Source organism: Rhinatrema bivittatum, chromosome 4 (genome assembly GCF_901001135.1).
Source record: "Rhinatrema bivittatum chromosome 4, aRhiBiv1.1, whole genome shotgun sequence".
NCBI lineage: Eukaryota > Metazoa > Chordata > Amphibia > Gymnophiona > Rhinatrematidae > Rhinatrema > Rhinatrema bivittatum.
In genome coordinates, this window is record NC_042618.1 from 37586823 (window position 1) to 37611353 (window position 24531).

Below are 24531 nucleotides of genomic sequence, written 5' to 3' on the forward strand. Positions count from 1 at the left end.
TTTTGCTCGTATCTCCTGAACCCAGAAGGTAACAATGATCAGATCTCCACAGCGGAGGTAAAATTAGACAGAGCGCACCGTACACTACGACCAGCCGGTGCTAATAATACCAGAGACATAATAGTATGTTTCCATAATTATTCGCAAAAGGAGAGGATAGCAGCAGCGGCTCACAAGCAAAGCAAATGGCACTGGAAAAATCAAGATATATCTGTTTATGCTGACCTCTCTCAGGCAACGCTGCAAAATCGGTATGAATTCCGGGAAGTTACACAATTCCTCTGGCAGGAGAACATAAAATATCGGAGGATGCATCCCTTCTGTCTTTCTTTCACCGGGGGGGGGGGAGTGACTTCTCAACTGCATACGGTAGCTGAAGCGACGCTTCTTCTGAAAGACGGATTTCACCCAACAGCGACCCAGGGCTCCGGTGCCCGAAAACCCATACCCAAGGGGCAACATCCACGATGGCAAAGAGCTACCACCCGGAATAGTAGACTGAAAAACTCTGATTTCTATAAGTCGACAGAAGGCAATACCTGAACATTGGTATCTTACTCAGCGAACAGCTGGCTAATTCTTTATATCTGCTATATGCTGTGCTTGAGCTGTGTTAAGTTTACAAGCACTGCCCAGTTGAGTTTAGTTTCAAAGGTTGATATGTTTATATATAGGCAATACAGGTTAGGTGTGCCTCCTGTTACGATAATTGTTTACAGAAATGAGGGGGAGCAATGATAGTTATTTTCTTCCTCCATAAGATTGGAAGATATGGATCTGTGGGGAGGTGAATGCAGATCTGATTGGGGGAGAGGAGGGGGGAAGGGATAGGGAGGGAATGTGTTAGCCTGAAGAGTTTTATGATCCTACTATTATTTGAGTATAACTATTGAATTTTAGATCCCCCAATGTTCGCAAACCACCAATACAGGGTATATAAATGGCATGTATGGTGTCCCAGTCATATTAAATCAAGGGGGAGTGCTTGGGTACTTAATTAGAATGCCTTCTATACAAATTTGTTCCCTTAATGTCAAGGGGCTGAACACGCCTCACAAATGAAATTTATTGTATAGGGAATTGGGACACTTGAAAATTGATATAATTTTTCTTCAAGAAACCCATCTGAAAGCCCGACATGAAGCATTAATGAAGTCCCAGGAGTATCCACAACAATTCTTTGCCGCAAGTTCCAAGGCAGCCAGATATACCGGAATGGGTGTATTGTTTGCTAAATACGTGGTTTTTGAAAGCCAACTCTGTGTTAGGGACCCATTGGGCTGCTATCTTATACTAGCAATATCTATTGACGGGGAGATTTACACTCTTAACATATATACCCCCAATAAGGACCAAGGTCTATTCTTTGATAAGTTACACTCACTTCTTCACATTCATAGTAAGGGGTTCCTGCTGATAGGTGTAGATTTCAACCTGGTTCGGTTCCTGAATATAGATGCCTCTCGGTTATGTTTCAGCATACTGATCTCATAGAGCCTGGCTATAGGAGTTAATGGAGGCATGGCAATTGCTTGATATTTGGATAATGTACTTCCCATCTACAAGATCCTATACATTGTATTCAGCCTCACACCATTCCTATTCTAGGATAGACTACTTTCTCTCGGGCAAAGGGTTGTTTCACCTCATAACTAAAGCTGATATTCAACCCATGGTCTGGTCTGATCATGCTGTAGTTATTGAGGTTAATCTGAGAGAATGACGCTGGAGTGAGGTTCTGGCGTCTTAATGAGTCCTTACTAACAGATGAGGAATTTAATAAAAATTTAATTGACAATATTTAGGATGTTTTCCAGCAAAATGATACGGATGATTTTTCTCCACCAATGGTTTGGGAAACCTTTAAAGCATATCTCAGGGGCTTACTAATTGCCCGAGGTACATATGACAAGTGTAATTCGCGGGTTGCCCAAGAACTGAGAGAAACCAATAAAGCATTTGTCTATGAAACACCAAATTACTGGTTCTGGGAAGGTCTTGATGCAGCTATTTAAGGTTCGAGAAGATCTTCTACGACTGGAATCTAATGATCAACCATTTAATGGTATTAACAAAACAAGAATATTTTGAGGGGGGACATAAAGCGGGAGAACAATTAGCACATAAATTAAAAAAGATACAATGTCTAAATAATATAGCTAGAATAAAAAATGATAAAGATCTTAAGCTTACTAACAATAAGGACATTCGCAAACTATTTCTTGAGTTTTATTCTCAATTATATGGAGCAAATATGTCCATTACACAAGCCAAAGTCGAAGCATATATGAATAAAACACCATTACCATGTCTGACAGTGGCAGCCCAGACTGAACTAGATGCAGAGATCTCTACAGCTTAGATTTTGGACAGCATACAATCACTGAAACAGGGGAAATCACCTGGGCCGGATGGCTTCACTGCCAAATTTTATAAACAATTTGGCCCCTACATAGTCGCTTATCTACAAAAAGTATATAGTTCTTTACGGCAGGGGTCTCCTAGGTCCTCATGCGAATCTAGCTGGTATAACGGTATTACCCAAACCTGGCCATGACCCAACAATGTATGGTTCTTATCGCCCTATTTCGTTGATAAATATCGATCTGAAAATTTTGGCAAAGGTTCTGGCAGGACGTGTAAACAAGTATATTACAGGTCTTATTCATAAAGACCAGGCAGGTTTTATCCCAGGGAGGTTGGCAGGGGATAATATTCGTAAACTTGTAAATCTACTGTGGATAGCCCATGAATGCAAAGATTAATCACTTTTTCTATCTATGGACGCAGAAAAAGCGTTTGACATGATGCACTGGCCATTTTTGTTTGGGGTATTGCGAAAAATGGGCTTTGGACCTTGTTTCTGTGACTGGTTGCTCAAACTATACGAGAGACCCAGAGCCTGCCTTAAGATTAATGGTGGCTATTCTGATAGTTTTGAGGTTGAAAGGGGCACGAGACAAGGGTGTCCGCTATTGCCCATTCTTTTTGCCATCTTCCTAGAACCTTTAGCGATTAACATATGAAATAATTTGCTTATAAAGGGCTTTCAAGTGGGTACCAATTTATATAAACTTTGCCTTTTTGCAGATATTATCTTTACAGTCATACAACCACATGAATCCTTACTGGAGATAGAGCATGAGATTCGTAATTTCAGTGAGGCATCCGGGTATAAAGTCAATTGGGAGAAATCAGAGGTACTTAATGTCACCTGCACCCGAAATACAGTACACACTTTACAACAGCTACATCCCTTTAGATGGGCCTGCCAAAAACTTAAATATTTAGGAGTGTATCTACCCACTCATCCTAAGGATCTATTTTGTCATAATAACCCCCCCCTTACTAAAAAGAATATTTTTTGATCTGGACATGTGGAATAGACTGCCAATTTCCTGGCTGAGATGTATAGCCACCATCAAAATGAACATCTTACCTAAATTGTTATATTTGTTTCAGTCTCTTCCCATTGCTATTCCCAATGCGGCCCTAAAACTATGGCAGAGGATTTTCTTTGGTTTCATTTGGAAACGACGTCCGCCAAGGTTTAGTAGAACTGTATTATATCAAACCAAATTAGAAGGGGGCTTGAGTCTACCTAATTTCCTTTGGTAATATGTAGCTGCTCAAATATGCCCTATTGTTGCATGGCACGAGGATTGCACTGTAAAACACTGGGTCTCCATGGAACAATCCAGAATCCCTGGGATGCCTCTAACATCTATGCCATGGCAACCGCGGAATATATGGAAAGAATGTCTTCACTTACTTCCCACTACCAGACATACTTTATCAGTATGGAGTAAATGGAAGGACAAATTAGTGGGTAAACGGCATTATTTTCATCTAACTAGTTTATTCCATAATCAACATTTTATGCCCAGAGTTCCTCCATTAGCATTCCAGGCCTGGAAAACGAGATTCTTAACCCGATTGGACCATGTATGGGGTGGAAATAAATTGCTTTCCTTTGCTCATTTGCAGAAAGAATTCCATTTACCGGTTACAGAATTCTTAGCTTACCAAACGGCTTTCTCATTTCTGTTTGGTGAATAGAGTACAAATGGACTTACAAATTGGGAAAATGCTGTTTGAGAGATTCCACTCTTTTCCCCATAGATATTGCAGCCTTATCTCAAAAATATATAAACTTCTGAACACTCAGCTCGCTATTACACCCCAGTACATTAAGGCATGGAATGCTGATCTCAACCGGGATCTTACCTTAGAGTGGGATAATATCTATATGCATATCAGTAAGGCTTCTATCTCCTTGTCACTCATTGAAAATGGGTATAAGCTTTTGTACAGACGGTATATTACCCCAGAAAGACTTGGGAAAATATTGCCCAATTATGATGGCATTTGTTGGAGAGGTTGTACCGAACGGGGAACGTTTTTACATATGTGGTGGGCGGGTGATTGTGTTAAACCGCTATGAAAACAACTAGAAGATTGGATAACTACAGTGCTCTCCAGTAAGGTATGCCTCTATGGAGGGAGCTTTATTGAACACCTGGGAGAGTAATGAACTTCACATTACACCAGATTTTTGTATTCAGGCCCGCATAGCTGCGAGAATGGAAATAGCGAGACTGTGGAAACAGTCAGACCTACTCTTGCTGCAGTACTGAGTAGACTGGACCAAGTATGTACATTGAATAAGCTTATGGCAGGGAAACGTCAGACTCTGAAGACTTATAATCAAATCTGGGACCCATACTTACAATGGTGGGCTACTTGGGCCACTTAAAAATGTTGCTAGCGAACTTCAAGATGAAACGACTCTATGGACCTAGCAGCATATATTTCTCTCTTTGGGCGGGAATGACTGCTTGTTTATCTTTAGGTTTTGTAACAGCGTATAGGCATCATATTCCCATCACAAGGATATCAGTGATGAGAGAGAATTTTGGTATGGCTCATGAGGAGCTGCTCATATTGGGAGGGAGGGAAATTCGGAGGGGTAATTGTAAAATTGTGATGAATCTCAATTTTGTATTCAAACATGTCTTTGTGATGTAGATGTTTCTCTTTGATTTTCACCAATAAAAATGTAAAAACAAAAAATAAGTGAGGTATTGTTTGAAATGTTACACTCCAGGTAAAAACCAATTTTCCTTTAAATTTCCTAATTTGGTGTTTTACTGCCTGTCTTGTTATATTGCACCAGATGAACTAAATTATTTTTTTCTGTCTTGTATCTGTGGAAAATGTTTACACCTGACACACAGAGTTCCTTGTTACTTAGAAGTCAGCTTCACAGAAGGAAAAGGCCAAGTTGTGAGCTCCTCCACATGGATCAGAAATTATAACATGATGTTTGGAGTGTAACTTATTTCATTCAATCAGCCTTGCATAGCCTCTGGGCCATATGTACTGAGGGGCTTCTCCCATTTGGGTCTGAGAAGAAGGTTTGGTATTTAAGGCCCAGGTTTCTAGTAGTAGACATCTGTGAATTTACCAATAGATGCATAGTGCCTTTTGTACCTTGCTACTCACACTATGGGACAGCATTCCTCTAGCAATAAGTAAATTAATGGTGATATATTGAGCTTTGTAGATAATACTGTCAGAGATATGGTGTATTCAGCAGCTGATTTATTTTTAATTGGTTAGAGTTGTTTCTCCTAGGAGAAGAGACCAGGTGAGTTGTGAAATAGATTTTGCGAGTATATGCTGAAAGCAAGGTGTTTAACTGCTAGGGGTGAATTGGTATCCAAAGTAATAAATGAAGAGTTTGCCTTCTGTATTCATGTAAAATCAGCAGTTTGAAAAATCTACTTGTTTGGGCTAAGGAGAGGGAGAAGCCTGCAGCTGGTTGAGTAGAGAATGAAGGAGAATAGATTGCAAGGGCAGGAGAGGACTGCCTGAGTGGAGAGGTAGCAGAGGAAAAGGGTGCAGTGGGGTGTGCAATTGCCAGGGAAGAAATACACTCAAATACTCTTGATGTGAGAGGTGAGTGCATTAGTTCCTGTTGAATAAGTCTTGGAGGAACTTTCTAATTCCTGGAAACCACAATGGGCAAAGAAGCTAAGATCTGTTTTAAAAGCCTCTAGAATCCTGATAGCGTACTACACAGTGGGAGGTAGCTCTGGTCTTAAGGGGGCCACAAACAGATCTTAGTATTTACATAAGAACATAAGAAATTGCCATGCTGGGTCAGACCAAGGGTCCATCAAGCCCAGCATCCTGTTTCCAACAGAGGCCAAACCAGGCCACAAGAATCTGGCAATTACCCAAACGCCAAGAAGATCCTATGGTACTGATGCAATTAATAGCAGTGGATATTCCCTAAGTAAACTTGATTAATAGCAGTTAATGGACTTCTCCTTCAAGAACTTAATCAAACCTTTTTTGAACCCAGCTACACTAACTATTTGATCTCTGAACCAGGTTATCCTGAAAAATAGATCTTTATAACCCTTGAAATGTATGCTAGACCCTTTGTCTAGCATACATGAGGGATTTCTTCATTTGAATCAGAAATAGTGATTTTCAGGTTTATGAGAAATTACAGATTTTCTAGTTTGTAGCCAGATGGACTGGACCACTAGATTATGCTCCCCTGCCAGCAGATGGAGTCAGATTTCAAAGCTGACGTCACCCTAGATACACCCCTGCAATGATCTCACCCCTTCAGTATTTCTCAGTCTCCAGCAGATGGTGGATGTACCTCTTCCTATGGGGATGATTGTACTTTTTGGAAGAAGAAATTCTATATTGAAATTGGAGAAATAATTGAGCCCCGCTGTCCTGTGGCAGTATCTAAAGATCCCTCCCCCAGCTGAGAATTCCTGAGGCGATTTCCAATATCCATCACAGGTGTGCCTTGGTCTGGTAGCTGATTCCTGTCATGGACTTTGCTGCTTAAGCACTGGTCAAAGTACAGATCCCTGAGGCACTCCACTATTTACCTTTTTCCACTGTAAAAACTGACCATTTAATCCTCTGTTCCCTGTCTTTTAACCAACTTGCAATCCACAAAAGGATATTGCCTCCTATCCCATGACTTTTTAGTTTTCTGAGAAGCCTCTCATGCGGGACTTTGTCAAACGCCTTCTGAAAATCCAAATACACCACGTCTACTGGTTAACCTCTGTCCACATGTTCACCCTTTCAAAAAAAAATGTAGGAGATTTGTGAGGCAAGACTTCCCTTGGGTAAATCCATGTTGGCTGTGTCCCATCAAACCATGGCTATCTAAATGTTTTATGATATTCTTCCATCAGTTTCCACAATTTTTCCTGGCACTGAAGTCAGGCTGACTGGTCTATAGTTTCCCAGATCACCCCTGATCCTTTTTAAATATAGGGGTTACATTGCCCATCTTCCAGTCTTCAGGTACATCGGATGATGAGTCCATCTGGCTACACACTAGGAAATGGAGAAATTACTTACCTGATAATTTCATTTTCCTAGCGTGTAGCAGATGGGCTCAAAACAAATGGGTATTGTGTGCTCGTGCTAGCAGTTGGAGACGGATCTGACGTCAGCATGGGTACATATACCCCCACAGGAAGTGTAGCTATTCAGTAATTTCAGTCTCCAAAGCAGTTTGGAGCTACCCCACGCTCGCTGAGCGTGTTTTCCAATTCGACACCCAAGACGACAAGGTCAGCCTGACCTCCAAGAGACAGTCAAAACTCCTGAATCATCTGCAGGTCCTGCTGAGCGCCAGCCGGCCCACAGCTCGGGATTATCTACAAGTCCTCGGCATCTTGGCATCCACTCTGGAAGTGGTACCTTGGGCGCAGGCTCATATGAGACCATTGCAACGCGCCCTTCTATCTCGATGGAGCCCACGATCGCAGAACTACACCATACACCTACCTCTGCCGGCCAGAGTGTGGAATCGGCTACGGTGGTGGTTACAGCCCGGCCACATAAGCCGGGGGTCAAGAATGTCCTCCCCAACCTGGATTCTGCTCACCACAGATGCCAGCCTGAACGGATGGGGAGCACACTGCGAGGAACTCACCGCCCAAGGGCGGTGGACCAGAGAAGAGTCAAGGTGGAACATCAACTGACTTAGAGGCACGGGCAGTCAGGCTTGCGTGCCTGCGATTTGCCCACAGACTTCGCGACAGAGCGGTCAGAGTGATGTCAGACAACGCCACCACGGCATACATCAATTGACAGGGCGGAACCAGAAGCCAACAAGTGTCCCTAGAAATAACTCCCCTGATGATTTGGGCAGAAGCACATCTTCAGGACATCTCCGCCGTCCACATTGCCGGGAAGGACAACACGACGGCAGACTTCCTCAGCAGAGAAAGCCTAAATCCGGGGGAGTGGCAGCTGTCGCCCACAGTTTTTCAGATAATTGTGGATCGATGGGGGACGCCAGCCATGGACCTATTAGTGGACAGGTCCAACGCTCAAGTTCCCAGATATTTCATCCGCAGGCGGGGTCCTCGAGCTCAGGGGATCGATGCCTTGGTACAGCCATGGCCTCAGGGGATCCTGCTATACGCATTTCCTCCATGGCCCCTGCTGGGCGCCATTGTACACAGGATTCAGCGACACAGAGGTCTAGTTCTTCTAGTGGCCCCGGACTGGCCAAGAAGACCCTGGTACGCAGACATGAGAAGACTACTGGCAGGGAATCCTCTACGCCTGCCTCCGCACAGGGACCTGCTGCGGCAAGGTCCCATCCTCCACGAGGATCCAGCTCAATTCTCTCTTACGGTCTGGCCATTGAGAGGGCTAGACTGAAGAAAAGAGGATACTCGGAGCCAGTAATAGATACACTCCTCTGAGCACGTAAGTTCTCCACATCACTAGCATATATCAGGATCTGGAGAGTTTTTGAAGCCTGGTGCGACGCTCACAGCACCAATTCACATGCCGCTAAGATTCCTCTCATCTTGGACTTCCTGCAAGATGGACTTCAGAAGGGTCTGTCCCTCAGCTCCATCAAGGTACAGGTAGCAGCGCTGTCTTGCTACGGTCCCAGGAGTGACGGCAACTCCATTGCCAAACACCCAGACGTTTCCTGAAAGGAGTCAAACACATTCGCCCGCCACTGAAGTGGCCAGTGCCCTTGTGGGAACCTCAATCTAGTACTGGAATTTCTAGCGGGATCAGCCTTCAGGCCCCTTCGAGGCCTGTCTCTCCGTTTATTGACCTTGAAGATGGTGTTCTTGCTGGCTGTATGTTCAGCACGCCGCATCTCAGAGCTACAAGCACTGTCCTGCCGTGATCCATTTCTCAGAATCACTCCAGAGGCTATCCATCTTCGCACAGTTCCATCCTTTTTACCCAAGGTGGTTTCACACTTTCACCTCAACCAAACCATATCCTTGCCTCCCACGGAAGGTTTGAAGAAATTGGAAGAAGGTCGAATGCTATGCCATCTCGACATCGGCAGACTACTGTCCAGATACCTGGAAATGTCTGAAGCAGTACGAAAGACCGACCATCTGTTCGTCCTTCACAGCGGGAAGAAGCAAGGGGACGCGGCCTCACGGCCGACCATCGCCCACTGGATTAAAGAAGTTATCAAGGCAGCCTACGTAGAGGCGGGAAAACCACCGCCTCTGCAGGTCAAGGCTCATTCTACCAGAGCACAGTCGGCCTCTTGGGCAGAAGCTAAGCTGCAGTCGCCTGCAAACATATGCAAGGCGGCGACATGGTCCTCCTTCCATACCTTCTCCAGATTCTATCGCCTGGACGTCCAGGCCAGGGAGGACACAGCATTTGTGAGGGCAATCCTATACGGTCCTCGGGCAGCCTCCCGCCCAGTCCGGGAGTAGCTTTTGTACATCCCATTTGTTTTGAGTCCATCTGCTACACGCTAGGAAATGTTGAGATTACTTACCTGATAATCTCCTTTTCCTTAGTGTATGCAGATGGACTCAGCATCCCGCCCGGCTGCCGGTATACATGGGGATTCGCCGACTCACAGTAAGCCATGTTTTGCTTATAATAGGGCTTCCACCCTGCCGGGTGTCGACGCCTTCCGGTTGAGAACACTGGCGGTCTCCAGCTACCATCAATTGGTCAAGGTAATCCTGTTGATTAATCGATCTGTCAGTCACACATATATCCATAAAGCTTTTGCTAGGAAGATTACTGATTTGCGGCACTTTCTGTGGGGGTATATGTACCCGTGCTGACGTCAGATCCGTCTCCATCTGCTAGCACGAGCACACACTACCCATTTGTTTTGAGTTCATCTGCATACACTAAGGAAAAGGAGATTATCAGGTAAGTAATCTCAACATTTCCTTAGTGTAGACAGATGGAGTCAGCATCCCGCTGACAGCTACCGAAGAACGGTGCCAAAGATTTGCCGTTGGAATGGATATCGATTTGAAGAGATGGGTTAGCCTTCATCCAGTCCCTAGATCAGAGCATCTGAATTCTTGCTGGGATTCAGTGTTTGGTTGAGTACAGTTATGGTTATCCGTTTTTAATCATATTTTAAATCAAGTTTTTTCACTAGTATTTCCACAGTGGCTTTTGAAGAGAATACTGAAGGGCTGAGGTCACTGCAGGGGGTGTATCTAGGATGACATCAGCTTTGAAATCTGACTCTGTCTCCATCTGCTGGCAGGGGAGCATAAAACCCATTGATCCTGAGTCCATCTTTCTATACTAAGGAAAATGAAATTATCAAGTAATTTCTCCATTTTCATTTTTTGAATAGATTTAACATGCTTAGCCTCATGAATATCTTTGTCTGAAATGACCTCGATTTTTTAATCTTTTCACTATTAGATTCTACTTTGTTGGTGATGAAGACTTGCTTGAAATTATAGGCAATAGTAAGAATGTGGCCAAGTTACAGAAACATTTCAAAAAAATGTTTGCTGGAGTTTCCAGTATCATCCTAAATGAAGACAGCTCAGTTGTCTTGGGAATTTCATCTCGTGAAGGAGAAGAGGTACTCTTTTTCTTAATCTTCTAGCATTTTGTAGTAGTGTATGCAGTGGTTTTAGTTTTTAAATTGAAAGGTAGATAACTTGGGCTTTTGAAACAGCAAATCTGTTTAGCAGCAGATTTGAAGATTGCTTAAATATTTTTTTACCCTTATTTTAATTAATGGATTTCCTGGTTCCTTGTAAAAGATTTTTTGCCTTTTTTCTGAGTTTTTTTTCCTTCTACAATTTTCAGGTTATATTCAAGACTCCAGTCTCAATAATTGAACACCCCAAGATCAATGAATGGCTCACTCTGGTCGAAAAGGAAATGAGGGTCACCCTTGCCAAACTGCTTGCAGAGTCTGTTACAGAAGTTGAAATCTTTGGAAAAAGCAATACAATTGATCCTGCTACCTACATATCTTGGATTGATAAGTACCAGGTTTTGTATCTGTCTCGTCTTTCTGCTGTGCGAAAATTGTCAAGTCCTAATGACTTTTTTTTTAAAACACCTTTTGTCAGATGTGAACATTAAAGTTGATATCGCTAAAAAATGCTTGGCACTGTCCAACTTTTTGGTGCTCTAACTTTACTTCTTGTTACAACTTGCATCACTGAAGGCAATTTTCAAAGCCACGCTCATGGAATAATACTGATTTGCCTGGATAAATTAATGCATCTGAAAATTGCCCTCCCGCACTTACTAAAATGGCTAAAAGGTTTTCATCAGATTCACAACACGTGCTTCTAGCTGCACTAAAAAGGGGCATTCCTTTGGATGTAATTAGGACAGAAAAGTAAAATAGCCTACTTCCTTGGCATTTTCAAAAGTACACTTGCTATTTTACCTCCTTCCTGCTGCCTGGCACTAATAACAGGTGCGCAAGGTATGAGGGACTTTTTACACACATTTTACACTAGCTAATTTTAAAAGGGAGACTACCCTCGTGGTTTCCTTTTGAAATGAAACTTAGTATGGTAAAAGTGCCACATACTTTGCAACTATGCAAGCTACTCAAGATGGCCGCCTGTGCATCTGTAAAGTGCTGTAGCATCTAGAAATACCACACCTGATTTGTGCGTTTCTCTTTCAGGCCCAGCTTGTTGTTCTGTCTGCTCAAATTGCCTGGTCAGAGAACATAGAATCTGCTCTCAACACCATCTCAAATGGTGCAGGTGACCCCTCTCCTATGCAGTCCGTGCAGTCAAACGTTGAGGCTACCCTGACTGTGCTGGCAGACTCTGTGCTTATGGAACAGCCGCCACTGCGGAGAAGGAAGCTGGAACACTTGGTATGTGCAGCAATGATTTTGTTTCCCATTTATGGCTCTGTGCACTGATATTTTCATATAGCTCTGATGCCAGAAATGTGCTTCTAAACTCTCTAGAGATGGCTGCATATTTATTTCCAAAGTATTCATTTGTGAAGTGGTAGGTGTTTTTTGGATAAGTATTAGTTTCTGTTCATACTGGATCAGTCCAGACTCTGGGGTTTTGCCCCCCTTCCAGCAGATGGAGACAGAGAAGGTTTCACTGACACTGGCATTGACATTTGGTGTGCCACCTGCAGTCCCTCTGTATTTCTCTGTCTCCAGCAGATGGTAGAGGTGCAATCCCTGCAGTCTGGGGGGAAAAAAAGATAGACATAGGAATGGGACTTAATGAAAATTAGCAGGTAACAGCCAATTTTCCTATAAATTCCAAATCCATCACTTTAATCTTAAAACAGCAGTGTTATCCAGTAGTTATTTTGTTTGTACATTTTTTGGATTAAAAGATGTGAGCAATTTTTTTTTTTTTTAAATCAGTGATGTGGCCATAACATCCTTTATGATTGGGTAATGAGATTTTTTATGCTTTTATTTCCAAGTACAGCATGCTGTTAGTAAAAGCTAATTTCTTAAAAAACACAAATAGCTATCTGAGCAATCCTGGAATTCAACAGAATAGCTTGTGTTCAAATTTAGAAAGTTGATCTGTTAGTTGTGTGTTTAGATACATAGATTGTAAAATTAATTTTTTAATATAGATTACGGAATTGGTGCACCAAAGAGATGTTACAAGAACACTGATCAAAACTCGGATCGATAATGCAAAATCCTTTGAGTGGCTCAGCCAAATGCGATTCTACTTTGATCCTAAGCAGACGGATGCTCTTCAGCAGCTCTCGATTCAGATGGCAAATGCCAAATTCAACTATGGTTTTGAATACCTAGGAGTTCAGGATAAGCTTGTGCAGACGCCACTTACTGATCGCTGTTACTTGACAATGACACAGGCCTTGGAGGCAAGACTTGGAGGGTCTCCATTTGGTAAGCATTAGGTCATAAAATCATTTCCCAAGCCAAACAAATTAGGCATTGTTTCTAACTCTTTGGGCAGGCAAATATCTAGTTGAGCTTGCTGCTGTGGTAATTATTGGTTAAAATGAAGTGTGGTCCAGCTCAATATATTAGTAAATGATTCAAGGTTGGGCCTGGCTCCCATTCTGGATGGCATGAGCTGAGGATATTACAAAGGCATTAAGCATGGGCTTCGGAAGGGAGGAAGTCCCAACTGTCATGCAGTGGTGATACCTCCTGACTGATTTAATTGTCCAAATGCAACCATAGGCCAAAAGGGGCTACTGCTTCAACCCTGGGTTATATGGAAGAGAGAGGGATTCCAAATAAGGAAATGGGTAACTACAAATGAACACCCCAGGTACATGTTTAGTCTTGGACCTCCTTTGTCCTAAATGGTAATTACTAAGGCTGGGGCAGGATCCAAAAAGAGCCAGAATTGCAAGAATTAGGAAGTGGCAGCCTGACCTAGAAAAATTAAATTTTAATCTGCTTGCTAAAACAGGCCCTGCTGGTACTGGTAAAACAGAATCCGTGAAAGCTCTTGGACACCAGCTTGGACGATTTGTGTTAGTTTTCAACTGTGATGAAACTTTCGATTTCCAGGTATTGTATAACCACATGTGTGGTATTTGTTTTAAATATCAATCAAGATAAGTGATAAAAGAACTGAATTTTACTCTTTCTACTTTTAGCCCATTAAATGTCTGGAATACAGTTGAATGTGGTTTTTTTTCTTTTTAGGCAATGGGACGTATTTTTGTGGGTCTCTGCCAGGTTGGTGCATGGGGCTGTTTTGATGAGTTCAATCGGTTGGAGGAACGGATGCTGTCTGCGGTGTCTCAGCAGATCCAGTGTATCCAGGAAGCTTTGCGAGAGCATTCCAATCCCAACCGTGACAAAGGTATGAACCCTCATGCTTAAATCTTGAGGTCTCACTTTGTATACTATTCTGTAGTGCAAATTAGTTAGGTTGCTTCCAATTTAATTTTAGACTTTTGAAAGGAGTGATGCCTCCTTTCTATCAGATCAGAAGTATCTGTTACCAAGGTTACTATGCATGAAATTTGTGGAGCTTTTGTTCTGCCTGTTGCAGGAGTTAAAATGTTGTCTTGCAATAATATTTAATTGGGGATAAGAAATGAAAGACTTTTACTTTAGGATTGTGCTTAAGAACAGTTCCCTATACATACCCGGATCAGTCCAGACCATGGGTTGAGCCTCCTGTCCAGCAGATGGAGACAGACCAAAACTGAAAAGGTATCCTATATCAGGACAGAGCCTACCCTGCAGCCCTCCAGTATTTGTCTGTCTCCAGCAGATTCCAGACAGCTCACCCTGCGGTTCCCTGTTAGCTTGCCCCTTACCCTATGGGGTTCCTTCCTTCCTTTTCTTTGAGGGCAAGCTCAAGCAAGTATTGATTGGATTTATTCTGTATATAAAAAAAAAGAAAAAGATTTTAAATTGTCACTGTCTTTGACTGTGTTAGGGAGACAGCCCTGTCTCCCTCGCTCTTGGGGTGCCTAGGGGGGCTTTGCCCCTTGACTTGTTCAGCCTAGGCTTCCTTCCCGGTGACCCTCTTCCTTGGGGTGATACTGGTGGTGCCAGTCACTCCCCCTCCACCTTCTGCCTTGCCCCGAGACATTCATACCTCTGAGTTTTCAGAGATGTTTTATTCCCCTGTCATATTAAAAAAAAAAAAAAAAAATTGCAGAGAGGCAGAAAGGTCCTTTATGCTTTCATGATTTTTGCCTTTCAGAGGTTGAAGAATTTGAGAAATCTGATGCTTTTAGTAGTATTTCTAAAAATTAAGTATGTAAAAGTGACAAATTTTGTCTTGGTTCCATATTTCAGCTATATAGAGCAACCAAGAGCTTAATGGAATCTAGGGGACAGTTTGCCACAAATAGAAGCATTATGGGAGTAATTTTCAAAAGGATTTATGCTTATAAATCCTGGTTTATGCATGTAAATTCCCTTTTTGAAAATCATTTGAGGACTAGTGTTTGTAAAAGCGCACACAACTTGGTTTCACATGTACTTTAACGCAAACTTAGGGGAGGAGCTCCGGGGAGAGGGGTTAGGACTTGGCGCATACTTTTGGATTTCTAAGTATGCATATAAATGACTGCACACAAGGTGCACCCTTCTTGGAGCAAATGTAACTTTCTGTAAGGTAATTTGTGCATGTATTTAGCCAGTTACCCAAGGATTTTCAAAGCAAACATCTTCAGAATCTTTGATAAAGTGTCAGGGTTCAATATTTAGAAGAAAACAGGTAAGTTAGCTAGATAAAACTTATCCTGCTAAATTACATGGGATATTCAGAAGAACTGATATGCTGATGAATATCCCCACATTTGGGATTACTTAGCTGGATGTTATATCCAGCTAAGTTAGACCTGCTCTATGAACGGGCTAACTCATCCAGTTAACTGGAAAAGTATGAATATCGCTACTTACTTGGTTTAGCTAGCCCAATAAGTACCACTGCTATGATCCGCCCACTAAGTGGCTAACATGGCTGGATATTCAGCAAAGCACACATATATGGGGAACCCTATAAATTATTTTTCAACATTCACATATTACTGTACTACTATAACAGTTTATCACTATTCCTTAATTATAACAACTATTAATACAATACATACAGATCGTTTTTTGTCATTTTTATTAATTACATCCATTGATATTTATAATAATACAATAGTACAAAGACATGTGCAACCTAATATACATCAATAAACCACACATTAGCAGTAATATATTAACATCTAAAAACACACCCAATGCAATCACTCCTCCACACACACTCCCCACCCATTAAACCCAAAGTCCCCCCCCTTTTTTTTTTTTAAATTTCACCACAAATTATCAAATTGGAGTTCTTTTAATTAGCTGTTATTTAACACCAGAAAAACTCCTTCCACGGGAGCAGTTCACAACGTCCCAACAGGGATCCCCGTTTCACCGCAGCTTCCTCAGGGGACAATTCACTCCCACCTCACCCGGAGACGGCGAGGCCTTCCAGCCTTCCACCCTCCGGAATATTGCACCTTCACAAAAATTAATAACAGATGTTACCTTCAGTTCCAGCTTTGGTTTTAATGGGTGGGGAGTGTGTGTGGAGGAGTGATTGCATTGGGGTGTGTTTTTAGATGTTAATATATTGCTGCAAATATGTGTGGTTTATTGATGTATATTAGGTTGCACATGTCTTTGTACTATTGTATTGTTATAAATATCAATGGATGTAATTAATAAAAATGACAAACGATCTGTATGTATTGTATTAATAGTTGTTATAATTAAGGAATAGTGATAACAATAAACTGTTATAGTAGTACAGTAATATGTGAATGTTGAAAGAATTTATAGGGTTCTCTATAAGTGTGCTTTGATGTAATAAGTAGGGGGTCCATACTCTTATTTTGTGATTACCATATCAGGTTACCAGGGTGGATATTCAGCAGCCATCTCTTAGCTAGATATGTCTCTGCTTAACCAGATAAGTCACAATGAACGTTGGCTTCTGCATATACCTTGTACATACACTTTACCACTGTGCGGGCTGCCTAAAAGTTACTTAAGTAAAACTTCAAAATTATCTTCTATTTACAAGCTGACATAAGTAATTATACCAAGTCTGTATTTTGTAATTCTAATTTTATTATCAAATACTGGAAATGGTACATGTATATTTCAGTAACACAATTGACATGCTTAATTTTCAGGCTCCCTACCTATTACTTGTGAACTGCTAAACAAACAGGTTAAAGTGAGTCCTGACATGGCTATCTTTATCACCATGAACCCCGGCTATGCTGGTAGATCAAATCTACCTGACAACCTGAAGAAGCTGTTCCGTAGCTTGGCCATGACCAAGCCAGACCGTCAGCTGATTGCCCAAGTCATGTTGTACTCTCAGGGCTTTCGTACTGCAGAAATACTTGCAAACAAGATTGTACCTTTTTTCAAGTGAGTGCCAGTCACCCTCTCAATTTATAATTCTGCTTTAGCTTTATTCCATTATTAGTATTGCATGGCTTTTTTGTTTGGCCTGTTTTTGCATAATATAATAGATGACAGCCCATCATTGTGCCCAGTTATTCTGGTCTTATCCATTAAAGTCTTAGAGTGATTACTTATATAGGATATTGCTTTTTATCAAAGTCAGTTTTTGTGGTGATCCTCTTAGATTCTCTACATACAGGTTCCTATACTTAATCTAGTTCCCTGGTTTACATGCTTAATCTAGCACTCATCTCTGCTCCCATGCCTGTTTCTCATGTCTTTGCAATGAGCTTTGTAATTTAATTAGCTACCAAAAATATCTTTACTGATTTGTTTGAAACATGATTTTTTTTTTTTTTTAAAGTTATGTGCAATCAATACAAAGGAACTAAAAAAAAAAAAATCCAGCTATATTTGCATAGTTATTTGCATAACTTGTGAAATAATGAAAACAAACTTTAAACAAATGCTGGTTTTATTTAACTTTTTGTTTAAAGCGCTTTTTTAAAATATTTGTTTAGATTGTGTGACGAGCAGCTTTCCTCTCAAAGTCATTATGACTTTGGCCTGAGAGCTTTGAAGAGTGTACTGGTAAGTGCAGGAAATGTGAAGAGAGAGAGGATCCAAAAGATCAAGAAGGAAAAAGAAGACCGTGGGGAGGTTGTTGATGAAGGAGAAATCGCAGAAAACTTACCGGAACAGGAGGTATGATGGATTTGATCTATTGCAGTGAAGTGGTCCTGTAGATGAGCTTGATCTAACCATAAAACAGTTTATTGCTTAGATTTGGATCTTTTTTACCATCCATATTTTATATTTACTGTACCATTTCAACTACTCAGAAGTAGTGATGTGTACTGCCTGCCAATTTTGCCCCATTTTACATCCAGTCCTGGTTTTACCCCCATTTGTTTTCCTGACCTTGAAATTTTGGCTTTTCTTATGGAGTACAATAAAGAAATTAGAATTATTCCATGCATGTGGGGGGTGGGGTTAAAACTCAAAATGAAGCCAGTTGAGCCACCCTATCTCATCCTGGTTTCCCTATTCCAGCTTCTGCTTCCCAAGCCATCCAGTTGTGGAAATGCAATATCCATTGCATTGAGGGGAGGGGCCAGTGTGTCTCATATCAGAGTGGGGCTGAAGCATTGGCTGAGCTAGAAACCCAATGGTCGAGAGCCAAACAGCCCTAAAAGGAAAAGTAGTTGCTGCAACCCATGTTATCTGGTCTTGAAGTAGATCTGTGAAATCTGTAAAATCTTAATTTAGCTAAAGGATTTCTCAGCATTACATTTAATATAATTATCAAGCTCATTGGATGTCTCATTTAGACTTTGTTCCTTGTTTATGCATCTTGAATTTTGAAGTCATGATTTCATCCATGCTTTGGTAGCAATTTACTGTTTCTTCCTCTAGATCCTAATCCAAAGTGTTTGTGAAACAATGGTTCCAAAATTGGTTGCAGAAGATATCCCTCTACTGTTCAGTCTCTTGTCTGATGTATTTCCTGGAGTACAATATCATCGTGGTGAAATGACTGCATTGCGTGAAGAGCTAAAGAAAGTGTGCAAGGAAATGTACCTTACATATGGTGATGGAGAAGATGTTGGTGGTATGTGGGTTGAAAAGGTAAGGCTGTAATTGTATATCCTAAATAAATTAGTCACTTTTAATGTAGCACCGCCTACTTTAATGTAGTGAATAGAGCACAAGCACATGAACATGAAGATCTTTGAGGGAAAAGGTATTGAACTAAGTTTAAACAAAGGCAGGCAAGGTTCTTTGTGAGTAGGGCCATTTGTAGCCATATGACTAGTGCTCTGTAATAACAAGCACTATAGAAATAATACAGAAGTTTGCACAGTTCTCATTAATTATCAAGGGATACTTTAACAACCATTATACTCTTATCAGCTATTGGTAGTGAACCTCTATGGATTTTTTTTTTTAGTCATTGCTTTCACTTCAGCCACTGTCTCCTTCTGAGCTGCTGCATTCTCAGCTGGCATGATTATCCCATTGTCCACCATTCTTGGGCCCCCTGCCTTACTGTATTGTCCACCAGACCAATCCAGATGGATGGATTTTTTTTCCCTATCAGCAGATGGAGACAGAACAAATGTTTTACTGTACTCTTGTTTAGTTTCTGTGCCACCTGCAGTCTCTCAGTAATCTGTTTCCAGCGGATGGGAGGGATTTGGTGAAGAAATTGCTCCCAGGGGTGTTAGGGCCTCTTGGGCTATCCTCGTGGAGTAGGGTAAAGCAAGGGGATTGATGGCTCTTGCTTAGCTTTTATGCTGATAGCAAATGGTGCTGGCTTCCTCGTACCCTGGCTGCTGCTTTCTCACTGAAAAGGATTCCTTCTTTGGCTCCTAGGGAAGTATTGCCTTTCTTTTTAAAGGCTGGCTGCTTCTTTGGAGGGGGGGAGCTTGTTTCTTTAAAAAGTGTGTATAAAAGAAAATCCTGTTTCCTAGCGTGTAGCAGATGGACTCAGGACCAATGGGTATAGTGTGCTCCTGATAGCAGTTGGAGACTGAGTCAGATTTCAATCTGACGTCACCACCAGTACATATATACCTCTGCAGGAAGCTCTGTATTTCTCTGTCTCCATAGCAGTTCGGGACTCTATACACGCTTGCACAGTGTTACGAGTATTCAGGCCAAAGAAAATTCCAAACAAGAAATCTTACCTCTACAGATGAGCCCTGCTCTCCTGCGGTGATACCTACGGGTCCCTCCCCCAGTTGAGAATTCCTGGGGTGATTTCCAAGATCCATCAGAGGTCGGCCTCGGTCCGGCAGCCGGTTCCCGGCGTGGACTTAGCCCCCGGCAATGGGAGCAGCTGAGAGGCAGCGGGTGCAACACCAAGGCCGGTGGTGAAGGTACTTCCTTCTCCCCTCGCAGCCGGAAACCGCCCGGAACGAAACTGGGAAACGCAGAGACAAGGTAAGGTAGAAAACTTTCTAAAAGTCTCCGGTCTCCGAGGCTCAGAAAGCCACCCAGATCACCAGTTGGCATCTGTGCTATCAAGTTGATCAGCCCCGTCCGGGCTAGACCCCGATCCTATACGAGGGTCTTCCCTCGTGGAAACCCTTCGAGGTGGTCACCATATTGCTCGCATAGTCGCCGATGCCATTTCCCCTTGATTGCCGTCCTGTCCGCCTAACCAAGTCGTGCGCATAGAGATGAGCCGGGCGCGCACATAAGTGCTGTGCGCACATCTTCGGCACACCCAGAGCGCATAACTAAGCTTCCCGGTGCGCGCCTTCTGCGATCCTACGCGTACAAACCATGGCACCACCAGCCAAGACGGTCAAGGCACAAGCCCTCTGCCCAGCCTGCTACAAAAGAGCTGCACAGCACGAAGAGGCCACTGCCCTGTGCCGACAGTGAGAGGAGGCTCTGGGAGAACCAGGTCAAGGCCCTCCCCAGCCAGTACAGGAATCCGGATCCACCGATAGTACACCGGACCTCTCCACCCCCAGCGCGAGTCTCCCTCCCTCCCTCCCTCCCTGGGGACGCAGCGGCTTTCAATTTAGACCCAGGATCCTTTTCCTGGGTAGAATTCTTTAAAGGTTTTCACACCTTCGTCCACATGCAACCGGTGCCACAGATGACACAACCACAGCCTCCCCCAGAGGACCCTAACCTCCCAGGGTCCTCTAGGCCCCCCCCAGAGATGTGCCTCTCCTGGCCAAAAGCCTCACCATAGGGGATAAGGACACCTTGGATGAAGATAAAGAATCCCTGGAGGAAGGGGAAATTCCTCAAAGAACAGAATCTTACTGAACCATGAGGCGTTTTTCTCCACAGACGAGCTATCAGATCTCGTGGCTTTCAGTTTGAAGGAGCTCGCCATCCCAGGCACTAGTGCCACAGGGGAACCGAAGACTAACCCTCTTCTAGAGGGACTCCATCGGGCCTCCCGCCATTTCTCTTTGCTGCAAGCCGTACAACAGCTGATCGATCTGGAATGGGATGCTCCAGAGGCCAGTTTCAAAGGCGGACGGGCCCTAGAAGCCCTCTACCCATTGGAACCCTCAGCCAAAGATCTCCTGGTGTTCCCCAAAGTGGACACCATGATCTGCGCGGTCAAAAAGCACACTACCATCCCAGTCGAGGGAGGAGCGGCACTCAAGGATGCCCAGGACATACTTCTGGAATCCATCCTTAAACAATCATTTGACGTATCAGCTATCTCACTGCAGATTGCTGCCTGCTGTGCCGTGGTGACTCGCGCCTGCTTATCCATGATCAGGAATGCCGCCACGCCCGTCAAAGCACTAGAATCAGCGGTATCCTTCCTCACGGATGCGACCTCTGACCTGGTATGCATCTCAGCCAGGGGCATGGCAGCCAGAAGGCAACTATGGCTCCAAAGTTGGTCAGCCGACGCAACTTACAAGATGAAACTCAAAGAATGCACTTTAAAGGAGCCCTCCTGTTCGGAAGTGAACTGGAGAAGTTAGCTGACAAATGGGGCGAATCCCCAGTACCTCAGCTACCGGAGGACAAGAACAAAAAGCCAACGCCCCTCTCCCCGATTACCTAAGGGCAGAGGATCACAGCGTTTTAGACCCTACAAGAGTACATATCAAGCTCTTCCTCCGCAGGCAGGGGCCAGTCCTTTCGGAACAAACACAACAAGAGGGGAGCCGGCTCTGGCACAGGCCCCAGCCGCACCCCACAATGAAAATCAGCCAACCCATCCACCGGGAGAAGCCATAGGGGGCAGGCTTGCCTTATTCTACCAAAGATGGTCGAGATAACAGCGGACAAGTGGGTCCTAACCATTTGAGAGGGATACTATCTGGACTTCCACAACATTCCTCCGGACAAGTTCATGAAATCTTCTTGCCACGCACCCTCCAAGAGGACGGCAGTGGAAACCACACTGGCCAAATTACTCGCCCTAAAGGCCATAATGTCAGTGCCCACGCAACAACAAAATACTGGGCACTATTCCATCTATTTTATCGTCCCCAAGAAAGGGGGAACGTTCCAGCCCATCCTGGACTTCAAGTCGGTCAACCGCTGCCTGAGGGTACCACACTTCCGCATGGAAACCCTGCGCTCGGTTATAAGGGCGATACAGCCAGGAGAATTCCTTACATCTCTGGACCTGTCAGAAGCAAACCTGCACATCCTGGTCCATCACGAACATCAGCGCTTCCTGCGCTACATGATCTTGGACCACCACTACCAGTTCCAGGCGCTACCCTTCGGACTCGTCAAAGCCCCTTGGACGTTCACCAAAATTATGGTGGTAGTAGCGGCGACACTGAGGAAAGAGGGAATCCTCGTACACCCATATCTGGACGATTGGCTGATCAGGGCAAAATCTCCAGAGGAAAGTCATCAAACGACCACCAGAGTCAAGGCTCTAGTGCAGAACCTCGGGTGGGTGGTCAACACAAACAAGAGCTGTCTACAGCCCTCCCAATCTCTAGGATACCTGGGAGTCCGGTTCAACACCAGACAAGACCAGGTCATTCTTCCTCCTACAAGAGAAGAAAACTGACTAACCAATTGCGAAACCTGCTAACAAGTCTTTGCCCCAAAGTATGGGACTACCTCAAAGTTCTCGGCCTCATGACGTCAACCCTGGAAGTGGTCCCATGGGCAAGAGCTCACATGCGACCACTACAGCGCTCCCTACTGTCACGGTGGAACCTGATGTCCCAGGACTACGCCGTTTGCCTCCAGCTCCCGGAGGAGGTGTGGAACCAGCTCCAATGGTGGCTACAAGAAGACCATCTGAGTAAGGCTATCTCCACCGCCCTAGACCTTGCTCACCACGGACGCGAGTCTACGAGGGTGGGGAGCCCACTGCCAGGAACTGACGGCCCAGGGGCAATGGGGCAAGGAAGAGTCGGGATGGAATATCAACCGACTGGAAGCCCGGGTGGTCAGACTAGCCTGCATATACGGTTCAGTCACAGACTCCGAGGCAAATCTGTCATGTCAGACAACACTACGACAGTTGCCTACATCAACCACCAGGGAGGAACCAGAAGCCAACAGGTGTCCCTGGAAATAGATCCCCTAATGGCGTGGGCGGAAGCAAACCTACAAGGGATCTCAGCCGCCCACATCGCGGGAAAAGACAACGACACTGCAGACTACCTCAGCAGAGAAAGTCTAGACCCAGGGGAATGGATGCTGTTGACCACAGCTTTCCAGTTGATAGTAAACCGCTGGGGAATCCCAGCCATGGATCTCCTGGCAACCCAGTCAAACGCCCAAGTCACCAACTTCTTCAGTCACAGATGAGAACCTCAATCCCAAGGCATTGATGCCCTCGTCCAGACCTGGCCACAGGAAGACCTGCTATATGCTTCCCCCCGCCCCGTGGCCACTACTAGGCGGGATCATCCGCAAGATAGAGCACCACAGGGGGGGCTAGTATGTCTAGTGGACCCGGACTGGCCAAGAAGGCCGTAGTATGCAGACATGCGAAGACTCATAACAGGAAGCCCTCTCTCTCTACCTCCACATAGGGATCAGCTCCAGCAAGGCCCGATCCTCCACGAGGACTCAACTAAATTCTCTTACGGTCTGGCCATTGAGAGGACACGCCTGAAGAAGAGCGGATACTTGAGGGCGGTGATTGACACCTTGCTCCGAGCACGCAAGTTCTCCACATCGCTAACCTACATACGAATATGGCAAATATTCGACGCCTGGTGCGAAGACTGCGACATTCCTCTGCAGACAGTCAAAATTCGTACGATCCTGGAATTTCTGCAGGACGGCTTTCAGAGGGGGTTGTCTCTCAACTCCATCAAGGTTCAGGTGGCCGCGTTGGCCTGCTTCGGAGCCAAAGTGGAAGGTATCAGCCTAGTATCTCATCCAGACGACTCCTGCTTCCTGAGAGGGGTCAAGCAGATCCGACCACTCCTAAAGTGGCCGGTACCCCTATGGAACCTCAATCAAGTAGTAGACTTCCTAGCCAGGAGCCTTCCTTCAGACCTATCCGCGGTCTATCACTATGACTCCTAACCTTGAAGACTGCATTCCTAGTGGCAATATGTTCGGCCTGCCGCATCTCCGAACTTCAAGCACTATCCTGACGAGAACTGTTCCTTGTGTTCACACCGGGATCCATATAGCTACGCCCGGTCCCTCCTTCCTCCCAAAAGTGGTTCTCACTTCCATCTCAACCAAACCATTTCGCTGCCATCTCCAGACGAGCATAAGGACTCTGAAGAATCTCGCCGTCTTCGCCAGCTTAACGTTGGCAGACTCCTAGTCCGATACCTAGAAAAATCGGAATCCGTATGAAAGACGGACCACCTACT

At 44.1% G+C, this 24531-nt stretch overlaps 1 protein-coding gene across 1 annotated transcript in view; it reads left to right on the top strand.

Moving 5' to 3' along the window:
* DYNC1H1 (dynein cytoplasmic 1 heavy chain 1) overlaps positions 1-24531 on the top strand; it is a 378125-nt gene that overhangs the window by 107061 nt on the left and 246533 nt on the right. Inside the window, exons 24-32 of the mRNA XM_029597957.1 lie at positions 10729-10894; positions 11125-11313; positions 11966-12163; positions 12901-13183; positions 13719-13819; positions 13958-14117; positions 16951-17194; positions 17752-17935; positions 18647-18859. Coding sequence (XP_029453817.1) covers positions 10729-10894; positions 11125-11313; positions 11966-12163; positions 12901-13183; positions 13719-13819; positions 13958-14117; positions 16951-17194; positions 17752-17935; positions 18647-18859 — 1738 coding nt within the window. The remainder of the gene's footprint in view (positions 1-10728; positions 10895-11124; positions 11314-11965; positions 12164-12900; positions 13184-13718; positions 13820-13957; positions 14118-16950; positions 17195-17751; positions 17936-18646; positions 18860-24531) is intronic.